Consider the following 19782-nt stretch of genomic DNA (forward strand, 5'->3'; position numbering starts at 1 on the left):
CACAGATCACATGGCGTTGAAATGGTTGAACAGCATCGAAAGCCCAACGGGGAGGATCGCCAGGTGGGCGCTGGAGCTACAACAATACGACTTCAAAGTGGCATATAGGAAAGGGCAGCTGAACGTAGTGGCGGACGCACTGTCCCGACAGCCATTGGCGGAGCGATGCCTGAGAACCACCGAGGAGGAAACAGAGAGTGGACACGAACCTGAGGCAGAGTGCGGATGGATTAAAAAGGTCAAAGAGAGGATGAGGACGGAACCGAGGAAATGTCCTGATTACGTGGAGGAAGCAGGCCGGAAATACCGGCACATCCCGCACTGAGCCGGAGAAGAGGAGATAACTCATGGAAGTTATACGTCCCAAAGGATCTAAGAGAAAGAGTCATAAGAGAGAACCACGACTCGCCGGAGGCGGGGCACGCGGGCGGCAGAAGGACGATGGCAAGAGTAGCCGCCCGGTACTACTGGCCGGGGATGCACCGAGATGTGAGGACATATGTGAGAAAGTGTGAAGTCTGCATACGCTACAAACACAGTCAACTGCAGGCGGCCGGGAAAATGCTGACACAAGTGCCAGAGGAGCCGTGGGCGACGGTGTGTGCCGACTTCGTTGGCCCTCTGCCCAGGTCAAAGCATGGGAATGCCATGTTATTGGTTATGGTGGATCGTTTCTCGAAATGGACCGAATTGGTCCCCTTGAGAAAGGCCACTGCGGAAGCACTAACAAAAGCGTTCCGAGAGCGCATCGTGTCCCGGTTTGGCGTGCCGAAGGTGGTGATCACGGATATTGGAGTCCAGTTCACCAGTAGTGTTGTTAAGAAGTTTTTGGAGCAGATGGGCGTACGGCATCAGCTCAGAACCCGACGGAGCGAACTAACCGGACAGTGAAAACTATGATAGCTCAGTTCACCGAAGGGAACCAGAGGAACTGGGATGAGAAATGGCCAGAGATAATGTTGGCCGTAAATTCATGGGTGACCGAGTCCACAGGGAGAGAGCCAAGGCTACCAAAGGCTCTACACGATGAAGAAGTGCTTGGCACAGGGCAGGGTACACCCACACCGGACGAGAACGCGGCCAAGTTGAGAGACGGACGCGGACTGCCCATATATGTGACCTGAAGCCATAGCCCGGTGATAGAAGGAGGGGTAACGGGCGAGGCAGACGGAGAAGGATGGACGGGGCACGAAGGACAGAGACAATCGACAGGGGCAGAAAGGAGCGACTCAAGAGGATGCCACGCAGGACAAGGTCGTACAGGATACTCTTACAACTAAGGTTCAGTAAAACTAGGAACCACTCGTGTCACGCAGGACAGGAATCGTCCACAAGGGCAGGAACGAGCGACCCAACTTAATGCCACGCAGGACAAGGCCACCCGGAATCCTCTTACAACTAAAATCGGCAAGGCCAAGAGGCTGTAAAACTAAGCAGCAGACTGCGGCAGGCGGACGGATAAAGCCGGACCTACGGAAAGAAGGATAAGAGTTAGCTCATCAACCAATAGAAACTGACTAAAGGTAAAGCAAGTAAAAGATACCCGGATCACCACTATCCCAGGGAGCGGGTTGCGTGGTGCGTCAACGGACGAGGTAGCCCCGGAAAGGGGGTTCCGATGATGAACCGAAGTTCGGGTCCGAGTCCAGGGCATTGGAGCCAGCTGCCAACGTCGGGGAAGGCGAAACAAAAGCGAATGCCGCCCGTGCGCGGTCTACCGGCTGGGGAATCGGATGATCCCTGGGTCCGAGTCGCTGCACGGGGGGTGACATCCGCGTCCAAGCCAATCCGAAGACGGGCGGAGCTGGCCCCAGGGGGCGAGCCGATGTTTGGCAGCACGAAAGGTCGGAGGACCTGTTGATCACGAGCTGGGAGATCGGTCTGCACCCTGGACTGGGGCCCAAGGACGGGCTGGAAGAGAAGGCAAGGTGTGATGAGGAACCCAAGAACTCGGGAGGCTTACCAGATTCAAGGCGAAGCCAAACAACACGACGTCGAGCGGACGGAGAATGTCCGCCAGACCTGGAAGTAGAAAGGGACATTAAAAATCAAAAAAAAAAAGGGGGAACAAAAGGAAAGCTAACAAAACCCCGGGGCACCCTAGGGTTAGCGCGGCGAGAGGCGCGGATAACTTTCAAAACGGGAGCGAGCAAGAGAGCCAACTGGAAGGCAAGAGAGAGCCGTCCCACGGGCCCATGTAAAGCACCGTTACAGGGAACGGTGAGCACCGGCACGAGCCCTTATAAAGACGGGAGCAGCGCACGATCAGGTATTTTAAAAAATATAAACACGTGCAAAGGGTTAGATGCAGCAGCTCTTAATTCGATACCTAACGGAACAGCGGAAGTGGATGCGCCGCGGGTATCATGCTGCCGATACGCAAAGTCGGCGGCAGGCGTACCGAGTCGAGCGAGAGGAGCGAAGGGCGCGTAGGAATGAGTCCCAGGAGCTGCAGCTGTTGGCCTCACCGCTGGTGTCCACCGCGGGATCCATGAGACCGAGGCGGAGAGCGACCTGGAGTTGTTGAGCTGGGAGCCGGCACCGACGAGAAAACGCGCACGCGAGGCGAAGGGGGAGGAGGCCCGCACCAGCAAGCGCGAGGAGCCCCGCACCGGCAACCGCGAGAATCCCCACGCCAGCAAGCGCGAAGAGCGGTCGGAGGGAAGAAGCAGGAGGCGCACGGTGACGCGGAGGGAGGAGCCCAGAGAGGGGAGGCCATTGAAGCGGTCGTCCACGCGTTCGACGCGTACGGCCAAGAGAGAGGAGTCGTCGGCACGCACCAGGGGAAGGTCGACAACGCGGCAAGGAGACCAGCAGTCGACAAACCCACAGGAGGCACGGACGCGGTCGGCGCAGGCCGAAAACGGGAGCGAGGAGCCGCTGCCGACGCAGGCCGAAAACGCGGTCGAGGAGCCGCAGCCAACGCAGGCCGAAATCGCGGCAAACGACGCGGCCGCTGAGGCGCGACGCCTCGCGGAATGGCGCCGTCGCATCGCGCTGGCCGCATCGAAGGAGGAGCTGAGGCAACGGCGCGTATGGGAGGACGCCCTGGCGCTGGCCAAGAGGCTGAAGGCCGGGCAGGAGGCCGAAAAGGCGGCCCAAGAAGCGGAAGTGGAGTGCCACAAGCGATACGCCGCGCACCAGTGACAGTGTGCTCTCCGGTGCAGCGCTGTGGAGCAGAGGGAGATGGCGCGTCTGCGTAAGGAGACAGAGGAGGCGATGGCGAAGCGGACTTAGAGCGCGGCAGACGGGCTGGCGGTTATCTCCAGCGATGAGGAGGAGGCGGAGTGCCCGCCAGCGCCGAAGGCGGCTCGAGTCCAGTCGCCCGAAGAAGATTGGCAGCAGAGGCTGCGACGAGCCGAGAAAGAGGAAGAAGAGCTCTGGCAACCACCCCCAGAACACGCCGAGTCCGAGGAGGAGCCGCGGCCGCAGGCCCCACAGCCATCGAGGGCAGAGGAGGAGCTGTTCCAGCGTCGGCCGCCGGCTGATCATAAGGAAGGGGAAGCAGCAGACAACGCGCCAGGCCAAGGGGAGCAACAGCAGCAGCAGCAGCAGCAGCAGCAGCACTGGCACGGTCCGCAGGGAGCCGCCATCGGGCCGTTCGTGTCACAGAAGGTGCGCTCCGCGGTGCGAGATGGCATGCTGTGGCACGTGCAAACGCTGCATATATCGTGGGCCTCCGGGCCAGCGCAGCGGCAGCCCGAGCAAGAGACGGAGGAGGCTCGACTGCGGGAGGAGGCACCACGCGCCAGCAACGAGCGGGACCCGAGGCGACGAGCACGGACACAGGAGCCAAAAGGCCCAGCGGTGGCACCCACAGCCGGGGTGTTGCCCGAGGAGTCGCCCGAGGTGACGGCAGACGGCGACGCGGAGGGGCCGGCGAACGCGACGACACCAACGACGGCGGAAGGCCCAGCGGCGGCACCCACAGTCGGGTTGGTGCCCAAAGATCCGCCCAAGGTGACGACCGACGACGACGCGAAGAGGCCGGCGAGCGCGACGATGCCCGACACAACACAGGGGGCGGCGGCAGCAGAAGACGGCGCGAAGACGACGGCGGAAGCAAGGGACGACACACTCGCGGAACAACGCTCACCTGTGAAGTTAGAAAAACTTTTTAAAAACACAATCCGCTACCGCAGTTATTTAATTGGCGCCCAACGTGGGGCGACGTTGTATAAAAAGCACCGAATAATAAAAGTGTTGCGTCGTGCCGAAACCCGAAGGACAATTAATTAATGGAATAAATCCTTCAGATATAAAAACGCGGAGTGACTGTGAGATATAAGATAAGAAAAAGTGAGATAAAAAGGAAACAAACCGGAGCTTAGGGTGTGCAAGAAAGTGAAACTATCAGCTAAAGCAAAGAAGGAAGACCCCCAGAAGACCCAGTTAAACAAAGAAATTTAAGAAGGAAGACCCGTTCGAAGACCTGTCAGCCAAATCAAGAAGGAAGACCCGTTCGAAGATCTGTCAGCCAAACTAAGAAGGACGACCCCTACCGGATAGTTCGTGAGCTAAAGTTGTATTAATAAATATATAAGTTCAATTAGGTTATATTAGATTATAAAAACAAACATATAAGAAAAATTTAAGGTGGATCAACTAACTTTAGATTTTGAAAAACTAAAAATGATTAACTCACAAACAAGGACCGATCTCACTGCAGATCTGGTCAAACAATTGATAGCACTTCAAATTTCACAAGTACAGGAGCAAATTGTAAATTTAAAACAACAAATAGAAACTAAATCCGATCAGGTATCAGATTATCAGGCAGAAACAATAGGCGAGACAATAAAAGATGACACCACATTAAAGGTAATAGAATCCCTACCAATTTTCAATGGTGGATTAAACCTGCAGAAACTGCAGTGAAGTTATATAAGAAAGGAAGTAAGCAATATTATATTGCCTTAACAATTTTGAGAAACAAAATAACAGGACCAGCACATGACGCACTGACCAACCACGGGACAGTTTTAAATTTTGATGCCATACTTTCACGACTTGACTTTGTTTACAGTGACAAGAGACCAATTTACATAATAGAACAGGAGTTAAGCGTTCTCCGACAAGGGAACCATTCAATAATAGATTTCTATAACGAGGTTAACAAGAAAATGACCTTGTTAATAAATAAGACAATAATGACTCACGGAAAGGACAGTGAAATCACGAAAGAATCAAATAAGAAAATTAGAGACAATGCCTTACGCATTTTTGTCACTGGCCTAAACGGCGGCATTGCAGAAATCCTATTTTCATTGAATCCCCCAGATTTACCGAATGCCTTGGCAAAGGTACAGGAATTGCAATCAAATAACATTCGGGCCCAATTTGCCTACCAATTCAGTGGCCCCAGAAATTCAGGGAATAATAACTACAATACATTAAGATTCAACCAACGACAACCAAGGACTAATAGTTCACCATTCGACCAAAAAAGGGATCTTCAGAGGAATAACATGTCATGGGGACAACCCTATTTCTTGGGTAATAGACAACAAAATCAGGCCCCAGAACCAATGGATGTAGACGAATCGATCCAAATCAAGAACCGACAGAACAGCAATCAATTCAGGGGAAATAATAATAATAGAAATTATCGGGAGAATACTAACGGTTATTATAGGAGAAATAATAACAATTATAACCAAGCTCAGCATTTTAGGGCAAACGTAGTACCGAATAATCAGTCTAACGAAAATCAGGTGCAGAAACGAAAGCCAAACGAAATGTCGGAACAACCGGCTAATAAAGCAATGCGGATAAATAACATTGAGGAGGACCATTTTTTAGATCAGCCCCCGAAGTAGGTCTGCCCTACTTAAAAAGAGTAGATAAAAAAATAAACAGAGAATTAAAAGTTTTGATAGATACGGGAGCAACTTCCTGTTATATAAAAAAGGGAATTTACGAAAATAAAAAAGAATTATCAATTTATAAGAAAGTTGCTACAGTGAATGGGTTTTCAATAATTAAATATTTCCATAATATAACTATTTTCAACACAAAACAAGTGTTTTATGAAATAGATGGAATGGAGGCAGATTTACTAATAGGATTTAACCTATTAAAGAAAATCGGAGCTGTTATTGATACAGGAAAGGGGACTTTAAGTTATAAAGACAATGAGGAGAAACTAATATATGACGAGGTCCTTTCTTTAAACAAATTAACCTTTATAGAAGGAAAAACCATCCTTCCGTTGAAGGAATATTTAATAAAAAAATATTTTGAAGAAGAAAAAGAAATGAAAAGTGATTCAGTAAAGGTAGAAGGAAGTTTATATAGCTTGGGATCAAAAAATCCTGAGCACGCCGCCGAAGAATTATCCGTCAATAGTTTGGGATTCAAATATCCTGAACCCGCCGTCGTTGAATTATCCGACATCCAAAGTTTTAATAGTTTGGGATTAAAATATCCTGAGCACGCCGTCGTTGAATCATCCGACACTAAAAGTTCGAATAGTTTGGGATTAAAGAATCCTGAACACGCCGTCGTTGAATTATCCGACAATGAACAATTTAAAAGTTTGGGATGCAAAAATCCTGAACGCGCCGTCGTAGAAATATCCGACATTCAAAATTATGCAAATTCTGAATTGAAAAAAATGAAATTGTATAACACAATAACCTACAAAGAGGACAATTTAGAAAATCTCAGAGAGAAAATGGTATCTATCATCGAAGAAGACCATGCCAATATAAATTTACAGTTACCGTTCAGAACGGATATAAAAGGAGAGATTAACACTGAACATGATAGACCGGTATATGGCAAGCAGTATCCATACGCTTATTCGGTTAACGATTTCGTTAATAACGAAATAAGTAAAATGTTAGATGAAGGTATAATCAGACCTAGTAAAAGCCCATATAATTCACCGGTTATAGTAGTACCAAATAAGGGAGTAAATGAGGACGGAACTCCTTAACATAGATTAGTAATAGACTTTAAGAAACTTAATGAAAACACCATACCGGATAGATACCCTATGCAAGATCCTTCAGTAATCCTTGCCAATTTAGGTAAGGCAAAGTATTTCTCGGCCATTGATTTAGAGTCAGGTTTCTATCAGATTTTAATGAGGGAATCAGATATTGAAAAAACATCTTTTTCCATAAATAACGGCAAATATGAATTTCTAAGAATGCCTATGGGATTGACGAACGCTCCCAGAATTTTCCAAAGGGCAATGGACGATATACTTAGAGAACAAGTTGGGAAAACTTGTCACGTCTATATGGACGATATAATAATATTTTCAAAAACTATAGAACAACATTATAAAGATCTAATTCATATAATACAGATATTGCAAAACGCTAACATGAAAATTTCCCTAGAAAAGTCTAAATTCTTTCAATTGGAAACCAAATTTCTGGGATACATTTTTTCCCAAAATATCATTAAAACAGATCCAGACAAAATCTCCACAATACAAAACTATCCAATTCCTAAAAATATCAGAGAGCTACGTAGCTTCTTAGGACTAACAGGGTATTACAGAAAATTTGTCCGAAATTATGCTACAATTGCCAAACCATTAACAAAATATCTGAGTGGAGTAAATGGGAAAGTTTCACGAAGGGCATCCAAGAAAACATTAAAACAGCTGGATGAACCAGCAATGGGAGCATTTAATAATTTAAAGGACAGTTTAATAGCACATATTGAATTAGTACAACCAGATTACAATAAAAAATTCACATTAACCACAGATGCATCGGACATAGCAATAGGTGCAGTTTTGTCGCAAGATGGGAATCCCATAACATTTATTTCTAAAACTTTAAGTAAAACAGAGCAATTATATGCTACTAATAAAAAGGAATTATTAGCTATTGTATGGGCATTAAAAAATTTGCGAAATTATTTATACGGAGTGAGTGGAATTGAAATACATACAGATCACCAACCTTTGTCCTTTGCAATGTCGCAAAAAAATCCAAATGTTGAAATGAAACGTTGGTATTACTTCATAGAAAGTTTCACACCGAAAATCATTTATAAACCAGGCTCAACTAACGTAGTAGCGGACGCTTTATCTCGGATTAAAATAAATCATATGACAGATAGTGATGTCGACCAGACAGATTCAGAATCAGACATAAATACTCAGCATTCAGCAGAGAGTAGTTTTGAAAACGTCATTCAAGAGACTAGCAAGCCTCTAAACCAATTTAAACAGCAGCTACTATTAGCGCAAGGGAGATTCACAGTTCATGAGTTAGTAAGAGTTTATGAAAATACCCGACATATTATTGAATTTGATACGGTAGACAATCTGCTAATCATTTTAAAAGAATTTATTCAGCCTCACTTAACCACAGGAATACACTGCACTTTAGAAGATTTATACCTTATCCAAAATAAGCTAAAGGAAAACTTCATAAAAAAATTTCTCTTCACGAGAAAGTTCCTCTAAGATGTAGTAAATCCAGAAGATAAAGCTATAATTATAGAAGAAACACATTGCAGAGCCCATAGAGGACTAGACGAAAATTACAAACAAATAACTAAGCTGTATTATTGGCCAAACCTGCACAAAAAATTAAAAGAATATATAAAAAATTGTGAGATCTGTAACAAAAACAAATATCACAGACACCCTGTAAAAATTCCAATTGGGGAAGCTCCCATTCCAGCAAAAGAAGGAGATCAATTACACTTAGACATATACTATGCCCAAAACCTAACATTCATAACTTGTATAGATTCTTATTCCAAATACTTGGTGGTCAAGGAAATTCAAAGTAAATTAAACATTGAAAATAAGGTAATGGAAATTTTGCAACACTTTCCGTTAGCAACATCTTTAATGACTGACAACGAACCAAGCTTTACTTCAGCACAATTTAGATCATTCACACAAAGAAGTAACTTAACTATTTATTATGCTGATCCCAGACACAGCACCTCAAATGGTCAGGTAGAAAGGGTACATTCCACACTAACAGAAATAGCGCGGTGCATCAAGGATGAACTAAATCTAACAGATTATTCAGAAATAATAATAAGGGCGGCACTGATATATAACCTGACGATACATTCAACGACCAATCAAATGCCATATGACATATTGTATAACAAAATAGAACACAAGCTTAATCCAATATTACTTAAGGAAGCTCAGACCAAAATGCTTAAGCTACATAACAAAGATAGAAGAGAAAAAGATTATAAAATAGGAGAAGTAGCTTATAAAAAGAAATTCGGGGAAAGAAATAAACTTCAATCCCGATACAAAAAGCAGGTAGTTAACGAAAATCGACCGAATAAAATTATAATCAACAATAGAAACAGAATTATACATAAAGATAACATTAAATATTAAGGAAATGCTTTCCATTTTTCTAGAAAATGTATGCGAATATACTTATACTGACTTTTGTTATATTGACGACTTCGGAAGTAATTGACTATACGCATAGTGACTATCTATTGCTCAAAGACGACAGAGACGTTTACACTTATGAAACATACGCTGAACTTTTCCATATTACTAATTTGAGTTTTTATAGAGAGATAATTGATAAAGAATCCAAATATGTCAACAAATCAATTAATTCAGACGATGAGTGGTAAATATCAATGGACTTAAGTCTATTAAAATTAATGATTTCAGAATTAGTTCCAAAACGGAATGAAAGGGGAATAAATGAATTAGGTACCATTTGGAAATGGATAGCAGGCAGCCCTGATCATGACGACTGGACGGTTTTCTAACGGTTAAACTACAAAGAGAGTGAGAGAGCTCTAACTGCGATTGCCCACTCGGAGAACGGCGTCGTTTCATGCTAGGGCGGCGTAACCTCGTTTCCGATCACCATGAAGAGTCTTCGTTTGCGTTTCGACGAAATCACAACGACAATTAGCAGTTGCAGCCGGCCGCGCTTAAACCCGTATTACCCATTACATTGTACTCTATACGCGATTAAGATTAAAGTTTAAGTTGATTGAAGTCCAAATGAATAAATCTCGAATTGTCTATATCGTGTAGTACATTATTAAACGCAAAGATTCCCCAGAGCATTTCTGCTCAACATTGAAATCTCGTATCGAGGATTTCACAACATTTTTGGTGGCCCATGAGGGGAACCGCGTTTAATTCGTACTATACGCATATGATTCTACCTCGTTCCGCGTTCAGTTAAATGTACAAATAAAATCATATTTTACCGGCTGCAACTGTAAACGGCAAACACAACGCAAACCAACGGTTTATCCAACAGCCGCTATCTCTCGCACGAAGCAGGGACAAAGAAGACCAGACGATAGCTCGGCGCCTGGACAGTTGCACACAACAACAACACAAGCCGACGGTTAGACAGCAGCCTCTCTCTCGTGCAAAGCAGAGACCAAGAGACCAACGAGCGTTCTGTTGCTGCACATCATCTCTAGACACAAGGCCTCAGCTCAACGCTCACAGTAGCACAGTTTCTGCTCTCCGCTCGGACAACACCAACAACAACGACTCGCAAGTTCTCTTAAGCTACGCTTTAAGCAAAGAGAAGCACTCCCGAGTACCAGAGTAAGTGTTTCGTTGTGGGTATTTTGTACAAGGTCGAAGAGAGTGCAACTAAGGGTGAGAAAGGTACATACACATATAACAGCAACATGTCAACAGCCGAGTCCCACGACCTCGAAGCCGATCCTCAGGTGGAGATCGACAATCTCAGTGTTATTCAGACAAATCTCATTGCGAGGGTTAATCAAACGGTGCGTAATTTCAGAAAGGATGGCGCAGATCGGAAAACAAAAGCTTATTTTCAAACGCGCTTACAAACTTTGCAACGGTTCTTAGGTGAATTTGAGCAAAATCATCAACGTTTGCTAATACTTCGATGTCCAAGTACGCATAGTTATGTGTCCAGCGAAGTGGCCTTTCGCTTTGATGAAGACTATACAACGGCATTCAGCATCATATCAGAGGCCTACGAAAATGTATGTCCAAGAGCACCACCGGTACAGCAGAATCCGGAGCCAGCAAATCCATCTGTATCATCAGTGCAATTGCCCAAGCTACCTGTACCGACTTTTACAGGCAAGTTTGTGGATTGGCCGGCATTTCACGATGCATTTGTTCAACTCATCCATAACAACCAGAAACTGTCCGACGTCCAAAGGTTTCATTTCCTGAAGCAAGCTCTTCCCTCGGATCGCGACGAGGATATTCAGCAGATGGCGCTTGCGGGAAATAACTATGCAACAGCTTGGAGTCTCGTCCTCAAGCGATACGACAACAAACGGCTGCAGTTTATGTACCATATGAACGGTTTGTATGACTTGCCACAGTTGACAAAGGAGCAGTCTGCTGATATAAAACATATGCTTAATGTTGCGACGGTTTGTCTCAATGCTTTCAAGAATCTAGATGTTCAGCATTGGATTGCTCATCATCTCACTTCCAGACTGCCAAGCACGACACTGCAAGCTTGGGAGCTCCATCTCGGTAGCTCTGCCGAACTTGCCACCTTTTCTCAGCTACAATCATTTCTCAACGACCGTCTCGTCAGCATCGATGTGTTCGAAAACCGAGGCCACTCCACGACGCGGACACCTGTGCCGCAGCCTGTCAATCAAAGGCACCCGAAGAAGTCAGTTGGCAACGTAACATACAAGGGCAACAGTTTCCACGCCAAGACTGCGGTTGCCGAACACACTCGCTGCCCTCACTGTAGCGACAGTCACAATCTTCGGCATTGCCCGGACCTTTTGTCCAAGGACTGCTTTGCAAGGAAAGCCATCGTCGATCATGCAAAGGCATGCCTCAACTGTCTGAGCCGTTCCCATGCACTTTCAAAATTTACCAGTAAAAGGAACTGCACGTAGTGTGGTCAAAGACACCATACACTGCTGCACTTCCCAACTCCTGCTCAGGTGGCAACACAGCCTCACGCAGCCTCCCATAGCGCTCGTTCCGGTAACTCCTGGCAGTATACAACGAGCGACTCATCTGGCAGGGCTACACCTACGCAACTCTACGCTAGGACCCCACTTCCTACTCAGAGCACTGCACAGCCTCTCCCAGTTGTTCCCAACACTAGTTCCGGTGGTCATCCACAGTCTGCAGCGACCGACTCGTCTGTGAGAACACACTCTGCGCAACTAGTCTCCGCTACGGCAACGCATCACGAACCCAGCACTGTCCTTCTGGCCACTGCCCTGGTCACAATCCACAACCCCCACACTGGTCAATCAGCGGTGGTACGTGCGTTAGTGGATTCAGGCTCGGAAGGAACCCTCATTACAGAGCACACAGTGCAGGCTCTCAACCTCAAGCGGCATCCAATTTCGGCAGAAATTGCTGGAGTTGGGACCACCTCCAAGAACAGGTGTACCTACACTACAGAATTGGCATTAAGTTCTTGTACTTCGCAGTTTTGTACTACCATTGATACTGCGTTTATACTTAAAACGCTTACATCGCAATTACCTTCAAACTCCATCAAATTGCAGCATGTCCTCATTTGAACGGAATAGAACTCGCCGATCCCAGGTTCTACAAATCACAACGGATTGATCTTCTGCTGGGAGCGGACGTAATCCCGCAGATCCTGCTTTCAGATATCCGCAGAGGAAAGGAGAACCAACCAATTGCACAGCACACCCAGCTGGGCTGGATAGTCTTTGGTCGAGCCACTTCCACACGCTCACACGCTGTCACCATTAGATGTCACCACAACAGGCTAGAGAATCTCGTCCAGAAATTCTTCGAAATGGAGCATCTCGGTTCTGCAAAACAGCTCACACCAGAAGAGCGATGGTGCGAGGAGCATTTTAAACGAACTCACATCCGTCAACGAAACGGCAAGTATTTGGTACGGTTACCACTTAAGCGTTTGTTTTACCCTTCGCAGGTGCTAGGCAAATCACGTCAAATCGCGATTAATCGATTCCAAATTCTTCAACGAAGATTCCAAAGGCAGCCGGAGCTGCAAGCCAAATATTCGGAAGTCATGAAGGAGTACTTTCAACTAGGCCAGGTGACCAAAGTAACAACCGAGGAGCAGCAGCATTGCATCATTAGCAAGGAGAATGGAATCGAGTCCACATGTTGCACCTTGCCTCATCACGCAGTATTTAAAGAGGAAAGTGTCACTACTAAGGTTAGAGTAGTATATGACGCCTCCTGTAAAACGTCAAACGGAAAATCGCTCAATGACGTCCTATGCACCGGACCAGCGCTCCAAAACGATCTAGCCGGCGTGGTCCTGAATTGGCGTTTCCATCGTTTTGTTTTTGCTGCCGACATTCAGAAGATGTATAGATGCATTGACATGAATGCAGAGGATTCGCAATATCAACGCATCTTTTGGCATGACGAACACAACCAAGTAGCTGAGTATTATCTCAACACAGTTACGTTTGGAACCGCTTCAGCTCCTTACACAGCCATTCGCGTCATACATCAACTGGCGCAGGATGAACGAGACCGATACCCACTCGCGGAAAGGGTCCTTCGACGCGAAATATACGTGGACGACGTACAAAGCGGAGCTTCCACTCGCGAAGGAGCATTAGAAATTCAAAATTAATTGATCGGAGCCTTACGATCAGCAGGAATGGAGCTTCGAAAGTGGTCTGCGAATGACGCTTCTCTGCTACAAGAAATACCTCCAGACCATTTATCTCATAAGACATTATTAGAGTTTGAGTACCAAGATCCCGTTAAAACCTTAGGCCTCTATTGGCATCCACATCAAGACTATTTTGGGTTCAAGATAAATTTTGAAATCAGTCACGCACATACTAAACGTTCTTTACTTTCCACAGTCGCCCGACTGTACGACCCATTAGGTTTCATCACGCCCTGTGTCATGACCGCGAAGGCGATACTCAAGGACTCATGGATGGCCCGCATCAAACGCAACGATGGCAGCCTAGCACAACTGGACTGGGATGAACCGCTGCCAACCGAACTGCTTGATAGATGGCAGGGATTCATACAGAACTTGCCATATGTCGAGCAAATTCAAAAACCACGATGGCTGCGCTTCAACATCCACGAGCTTGCGTCATTACAGCTACATGTTTTCTGCGATGGATCATCACTGGCGTATGCAGCATGTGCATATATTCGTGCAGAGCTACCAAACGGAATGATTCAAACTCATTTGCTAGCTGCACGCAGTCGAGTCACACCCACGAAACCGATCACAATTCCACGAGTCGAACTTTCGGGTGCGCTGCTGGCAGTTAAACTGGCAAAATGGATCCGGGACCAACTTCGCACTGCAGGACCACCTATGGCAACCTTCTATTGGTCAGATGCTACTATCGTTTTGTTTTGGATAAATGGAGATCCCCACCGATGGCAAACCTTTGTGTCAAATCGCGTTGGACAGATTTTGGAGCATAGTACATCAACTCAGTGGAGACATGTACCTACTGCGGTAAACCCAGCGGACTGCGCAACTCGTGGCTTAACACCACAAGAGTTAGCAGTACATCCATTATGGTGGTCTGGACCATCATGGCTACAGCAGCCGGAAAGCCAATGGCCGGCAAACGGAGTTCCCAGTCAGGACATCGACAGGACTATAATCGAGGAGAAACCGTCAGTTTAGTTCCAAAATGCTGTGCAAGTCTCGGAGGCTCCAGAAGCCTTCATCCAAAACTCGTCCTCATACGACAGGTTAATATCAGTCATGGCATATGTTCTACGGTTTATACATAACATTCAAGCCAAAGGGGACAAACTGTCTGGACCACTGAGTGTGCAGGAGCTCGACAACGCTTTAATTCATCTCGTTCGCAGCATTCAACAGGAGGTCTACGCGACAGAGATATTGAGGTTGAAGGGAAACAAGGCACTATCGGGCACACACAAGCTGTGTCAATTATCCCCATTTCTAGATGACCAACAAATTCTACGAGTCAGAGGTCGACTGCGAAATGCAATGCACCTTCCGATAAGCCAGCGACAACCAATGATCATTCCCAATCATCATCATTTTACCGATCTCGTCGTGCGTAATGCCCACCGTCTCGCACTCCACGGCGGCACCGAATTAACGCTGGCCACTATTCGACACAAATTCTGGATAGTCAACGGAAAACAAACTGTCAAACGCATTCTTCGACAATGCGTCCGATGTTTTCGTCACCGACCAAAACCAGCAGCACAATTGATGGCCGATCTTCCCCTACATAGAGTCAATCCGCCAACTCGTGCATTCATCGCCACCGGAGTGGACTATACAGGCGCGTTTGAAATTCAAGCATCCAGATTCCGTGGACACACAAACTACAAGGCGTATATCGCAGTTTTCATCTGTTTGGCTACAAAGGCAATTCATCTTGAAGCGGTCACGGGCTTAACCACCGAACACTTTCTCATGGCCCTACAACGTTTCATCGCGCGTCGGGGCTACTGTCAACACATGTATAGCGACTGCGGCACGAACTTCATTGGTGCCGACCGGGCTCTTCAAACCTGGCAAATACATTTGAAACGAGAGCTACCCACAACTGTAATACCTGCTTTAGCGGCCCGAAACGTCCAATGGCATTTTAACCCACCGCATAGTCCTAATTTCGGAGGCCTTTGGGAGGCAAATGTAAAGTCTGTCAAAACACATCTCTATCGAGCCTTTTCAGGATATAAAATGACCTACGAACAACTTGCTACCGTGCTAACACAAATTGAAGCCTGTTTAAATTCCAGGCCATTATGTCCACTAAGCGCGGAGCCGGAGGACCTAGCTGTCCTCACCCCGGCACATTTTCTTATTGGAGATTCATTATTAGCACCGCCGGATGTAACGACAAGGGATGTTCCACTCACAGTCCAATTTCTGGAAGGACAGAAAATGATCCGGCAATTTTGGAAACGTTGGAGTTCGGATTGGCTATCACATCTTCAAGCCCGTCCAAAGTGGCGACATGAAACCGACAATCTACAAGTCAGCGATCTAGTAATTGTCAAGGATGACCGACTGTCACCCAACGAGTGGAAACTGGGGAGGATAATAGAAGTTCACCCTGGAGCTGACAGTTTAGTCAGAGTTGCAACTGTTAAAACAGCATCAGGCGTATACAAACGATCGGTCTCTAAACTATGTCGGCTACCGTTGCCACAGACCTCAGAATAATCCTACCACCGTTGCTAGCTCTATTCGACCATACATGTACCATAACGAACACTTTATTTATTCACAGAGCATTCACATGTGACATCCTTTGGTTTCTAATACTGGTCCCAGTATTGGGGGCGGCATGGACGGTTTTCAAAGGGTTAAACTACAAAGAGAGTGAGAGAGCTCTAACTGCGATTGCCCACTCGGAGAACGGCGTCGTTTCATGCTAGGGCGGCGTAACCTCGTTTCCGATCACCATGAAGAGTCTTCGTTTGCGTTTCGACGAAATCACAACGACAATTAGCAGTTGCAGCCGGCCGCGCTTAAACCCGTATTACCCATTACATTGTACTCTATACGCGATTAAGATTAAAGTTTAAGTTGATTGAAGTCCAAATGAATAAATCTCGAATTGTCTATATCGTGTAGTACATTATTAAACGCAAAGATTCCCCAGAGCATTTCTGCTCAACATTGAAATCTCGTATCGAGGATTTCACAACACGACTTTTTGAAAATACAAAATAAAGTAAATAAATTAACTGAAAATAATAATAAACAATTTGTAATAAATTCCAAATTTTTCAAAGAAATTGAATTGCTATCAAATTCATTAAAAAATGTCATCTTTAATGAAGAAACGATATTGAGAAAGCATCGTTTAAAATTAATAACTTTTGACCTACTAAATTTAGTTGATACCATAACCCTCTTAAAAGTAAACATTTTCAAGACAAAAATTTTAAATAAAAACGAAATAGAGGACATTTATAAGCATGAAAAACATCCTGTTGAACTGTCTGATCTGCTGGACATTGCAACGGTTAAAATAATTCGAAATGCTGATTTCTTACCATGCAAGAGCCATCTCACAAAATGATGGAATGTTAGTTATAAGTGAAAAAGTTTGTGAATGTAAGGAGTAATACTATTTAATGAATAATTTTAAAAGTGAAACTTTTAACAATTACGCACAAATAAATTTAAAGAAGACCTGTTTCACCAATTTACTTAATGGCTTTAAAGCCAACTGCACTAAAAAAAGGGAAAAAAACAAAGAAATAGACATCATTCAGGATGGTGCCATATTAGTTTCAGGCAAAAATATCGTAGACAATACTACTTTGTTAGGATCGTATCTCCTTATATTCAACAGCACAATTTTAATAAATAATATAACCCACATAAATGATAAGGGTAAAATTCTTACATATATATCGCATCATAGATATAGCGATTTTGAACTAGATAACAACATACAATCGAATGATAAGCAATTTTCTTTTGATAATGTTAATATTTTAAATCCCCTTATAACATTAGGTAATACGGCCTTACCATTAACAACATTATTCTTAATAATTTTGATATTGATAATGTTATTTTACTTCGGCTATAAATTAACCAAATTTGTACTTATTAAATCAATAAGAATTCCGTCAGAAGAAATAGTGGAAAGCAACATTCAAATACTGTCAGAAGAAATTAGAGCTCTATCAGAACTTCAAAATGTATCGGGACGAAACATTTAAGAATGGGGGGAGTTAACGTAACCAATTCTATTGAGCTCTTATACGAGTTGTAAACAATCTTTGGCTTTCCAAAACGAAAACAATTTCAATCTTGGGCCTCCGCCTAATTGATTTTTAAGATGTACAATCTCAAGGGCTCCCGCCGCAATCCCAATCTTTGACACTCGCCTAAATGGAAAACCAATGTTTGCCAACACCCGGCTTCTCATAAACAATCTCACTCCCGGCTTTCTGCAGATCCTGCACTTTAGTCATTTTACAGTTCTCTCTTTGGATGACGAAATCCAATACTCGGGATGGCGAAATCAATTGAAATGTTTATAGAAAAACTATTCCCGAAAGGGATCAACGATGCAAAGATCAGAAAGTTCAAGTCAGTCTTGATCCAGAAGCGACACCGCAAAGTCGAGCTAAAAGTTAAGATCGCGCAAACCCTTTGCCCGGAATCCTTTGTGACCCTCTACTTAAATCTATATCAGTGAAGTTAGAAGTAAAATAAAAACTTTTTAAAAACACAATCCGCTACCGCAGTTATTTAATTTGTACATATGTAATACTCTGTTATATATATAAACTCATATATAAGCGCGTATATAAACGCAGTGACATAAACAAATATTTTTTATTTTACACATTCCATCTCAACAGCAACATGATCTGCCTCTTGAGCGCGGATCAGCTAGCTGCCCAAACTGCTGATCAATCTTTTCCCTAAAACACAGGCAAAACCCCAACGCACTCATACTGAGGCTAAGGGTCTCTTTTAATAATCCACTTAACGCTGATCATGCATTAATATAGACTCAGGCAGAGACCGCTCGCAATAATACTAATGCAGTGGTACTCTCTTCATAAGATGCATGGGAGAACTCTCGCTCTTCCAATAAACATTCACTTATCAGAACTCAAACACAACGGACTTTCTTCTATCAAATAAAACTCTTTACAATGATATTTACCTTTCAGCAGAAGAACAGAGGGGCATCGCTAGAAATAATCGGTAAAGTATGAATGAATGCGGCGGAAGGCGTGAAAGAGAGAGGAAAACTTACCCGAAGCATCCAGAGGAGGATGCCGGAAGGCCTGCGCACCAGCGGAGGGCAGAAAGGAACACCGGACACCAACAAGAAAAACAAAAAAAAAAAAACCCGGAACAACGAGAAAATAGAACTTTTCCGAGTCCATTGAGGAATTCGCGATGCGGAAGTAGAATACGCACGCTGCGAGATATCGAGTAGATCACAAAAGCGGCCCTACGCATTATCGAGTGGATCGTAAAGGCAACTCTACGCCATATCGAGTGGGTCAGAATAGCGACCCTACCCTATATCGAGCGGATCACAAGAGCTCCTATGCGAACTATCGACAAGGTGAAAACGAATCGATCGCTCACATCGGAGAGATACGGCAACACCGCACTGGGCGAGGCCGAGGGAGGGCGCCAGGGGGCACCCGGTTCGTGAACAAAGCGCGCCCGCGCCGTTCGCGGGGTTTTTTTTAAACGTCCCAAACATGGGACGCGGAAAATCGGGGTTTTCCGCCAATGAAAGAAAGGGGGAAGTGTGAGGAAAGGTATTCCCACACGCAGGGGGCGGTTTAGGGTAAAGGGCTAACGGCCGTTATCCGGGGATATCCGGAGGCGGCGAATTCCCGTGGAGAGCTCTCCCGGAGACCCAAGATGAGAGGGGAGGACCCCCGGAGAGAGAACAGCGGGATGACGGGATCGGGCCGGCAGTGGCCCAGCGCATGACCAAATATGGTCATGAGATCAGGCCACCAGCCAGGTCCCGTTGTAAAGCGAGCAGAGAATGTAGGAAACACCGATGGAAAAGTACGGGCACCGCATGGCGAAAAGTGCCGTTAGCGCCAGGCGGCGTCGGCGGCGCCGACGCAGAAGCGAGCCTATAAGAGGAGGGCCGCGGCCAGGAAAAGGGACAGTCAGCGAGCGGACCTATCGAGTGTGAAGTGAATAGTGAGCAACAAGAGTGAGACCGAGCAAAGGGCGAAGAACTTTGGAAAGCGAACGCGTTGTGCGAGGATTGAGAGGCGGACTCGAGCATACAGCCAAGAGCCAAAGGTCCCAATCCCTTGAACCAACGGTGCCACGCTTGGAGTGCATCCCACAGGGAGTGAGACACCTTCGGGCCGAAAAGCCAAGT

The 19782-nt window shown here is 45.5% G+C and overlaps 1 protein-coding gene across 1 annotated transcript; it reads left to right on the forward strand.

The window, feature by feature from the left end:
- Positions 1-2366: 2366 nt before the first annotated feature.
- LOC117191720 (GRB10-interacting GYF protein 2-like) lies at positions 2367-18338 on the forward strand. The gene is made up of 4 exons (XM_033396506.1): positions 2367-2429; positions 2497-3143; positions 3270-3935; positions 18272-18338. Exons 1-4 carry the CDS (start codon positions 2367-2369, stop codon positions 18336-18338), a joined length of 1443 nt encoding a protein of 480 aa, XP_033252397.1.
- The last annotated feature ends 1444 nt before the right edge of the window (positions 18339-19782 follow it).

The sequence above is a fragment of the Drosophila miranda genome, assembly GCF_003369915.1.
Source record: "Drosophila miranda strain MSH22 chromosome Y unlocalized genomic scaffold, D.miranda_PacBio2.1 Contig_Y1_pilon, whole genome shotgun sequence".
NCBI lineage: Eukaryota > Metazoa > Arthropoda > Insecta > Diptera > Drosophilidae > Drosophila > Drosophila miranda.

What these genes read in the sequence shown, in the direction of transcription:
- LOC117191720 (XM_033396506.1), top strand. Translation starts at nt 2,367, where the DNA reads ATGCTGCCGATACGCAAAGTCGGCGGCAGGCGTACCGAGTCGAGCGAG. An exon ending in GCGAGAGGAGCGAAGGGCGC is followed by an intron (nt 2,430 to 2,496) that starts GTAGGAATGAGT and finishes GGGATCCATGAG; the next exon opens with ACCGAGGCGGAGAGCGACCT. An exon ending in GCGGCGGCACCCACAGTCGG is followed by an intron (nt 3,936 to 18,271) that starts GTTGGTGCCCAA and finishes CCATCTCAACAG; the next exon opens with CAACATGATCTGCCTCTTGA.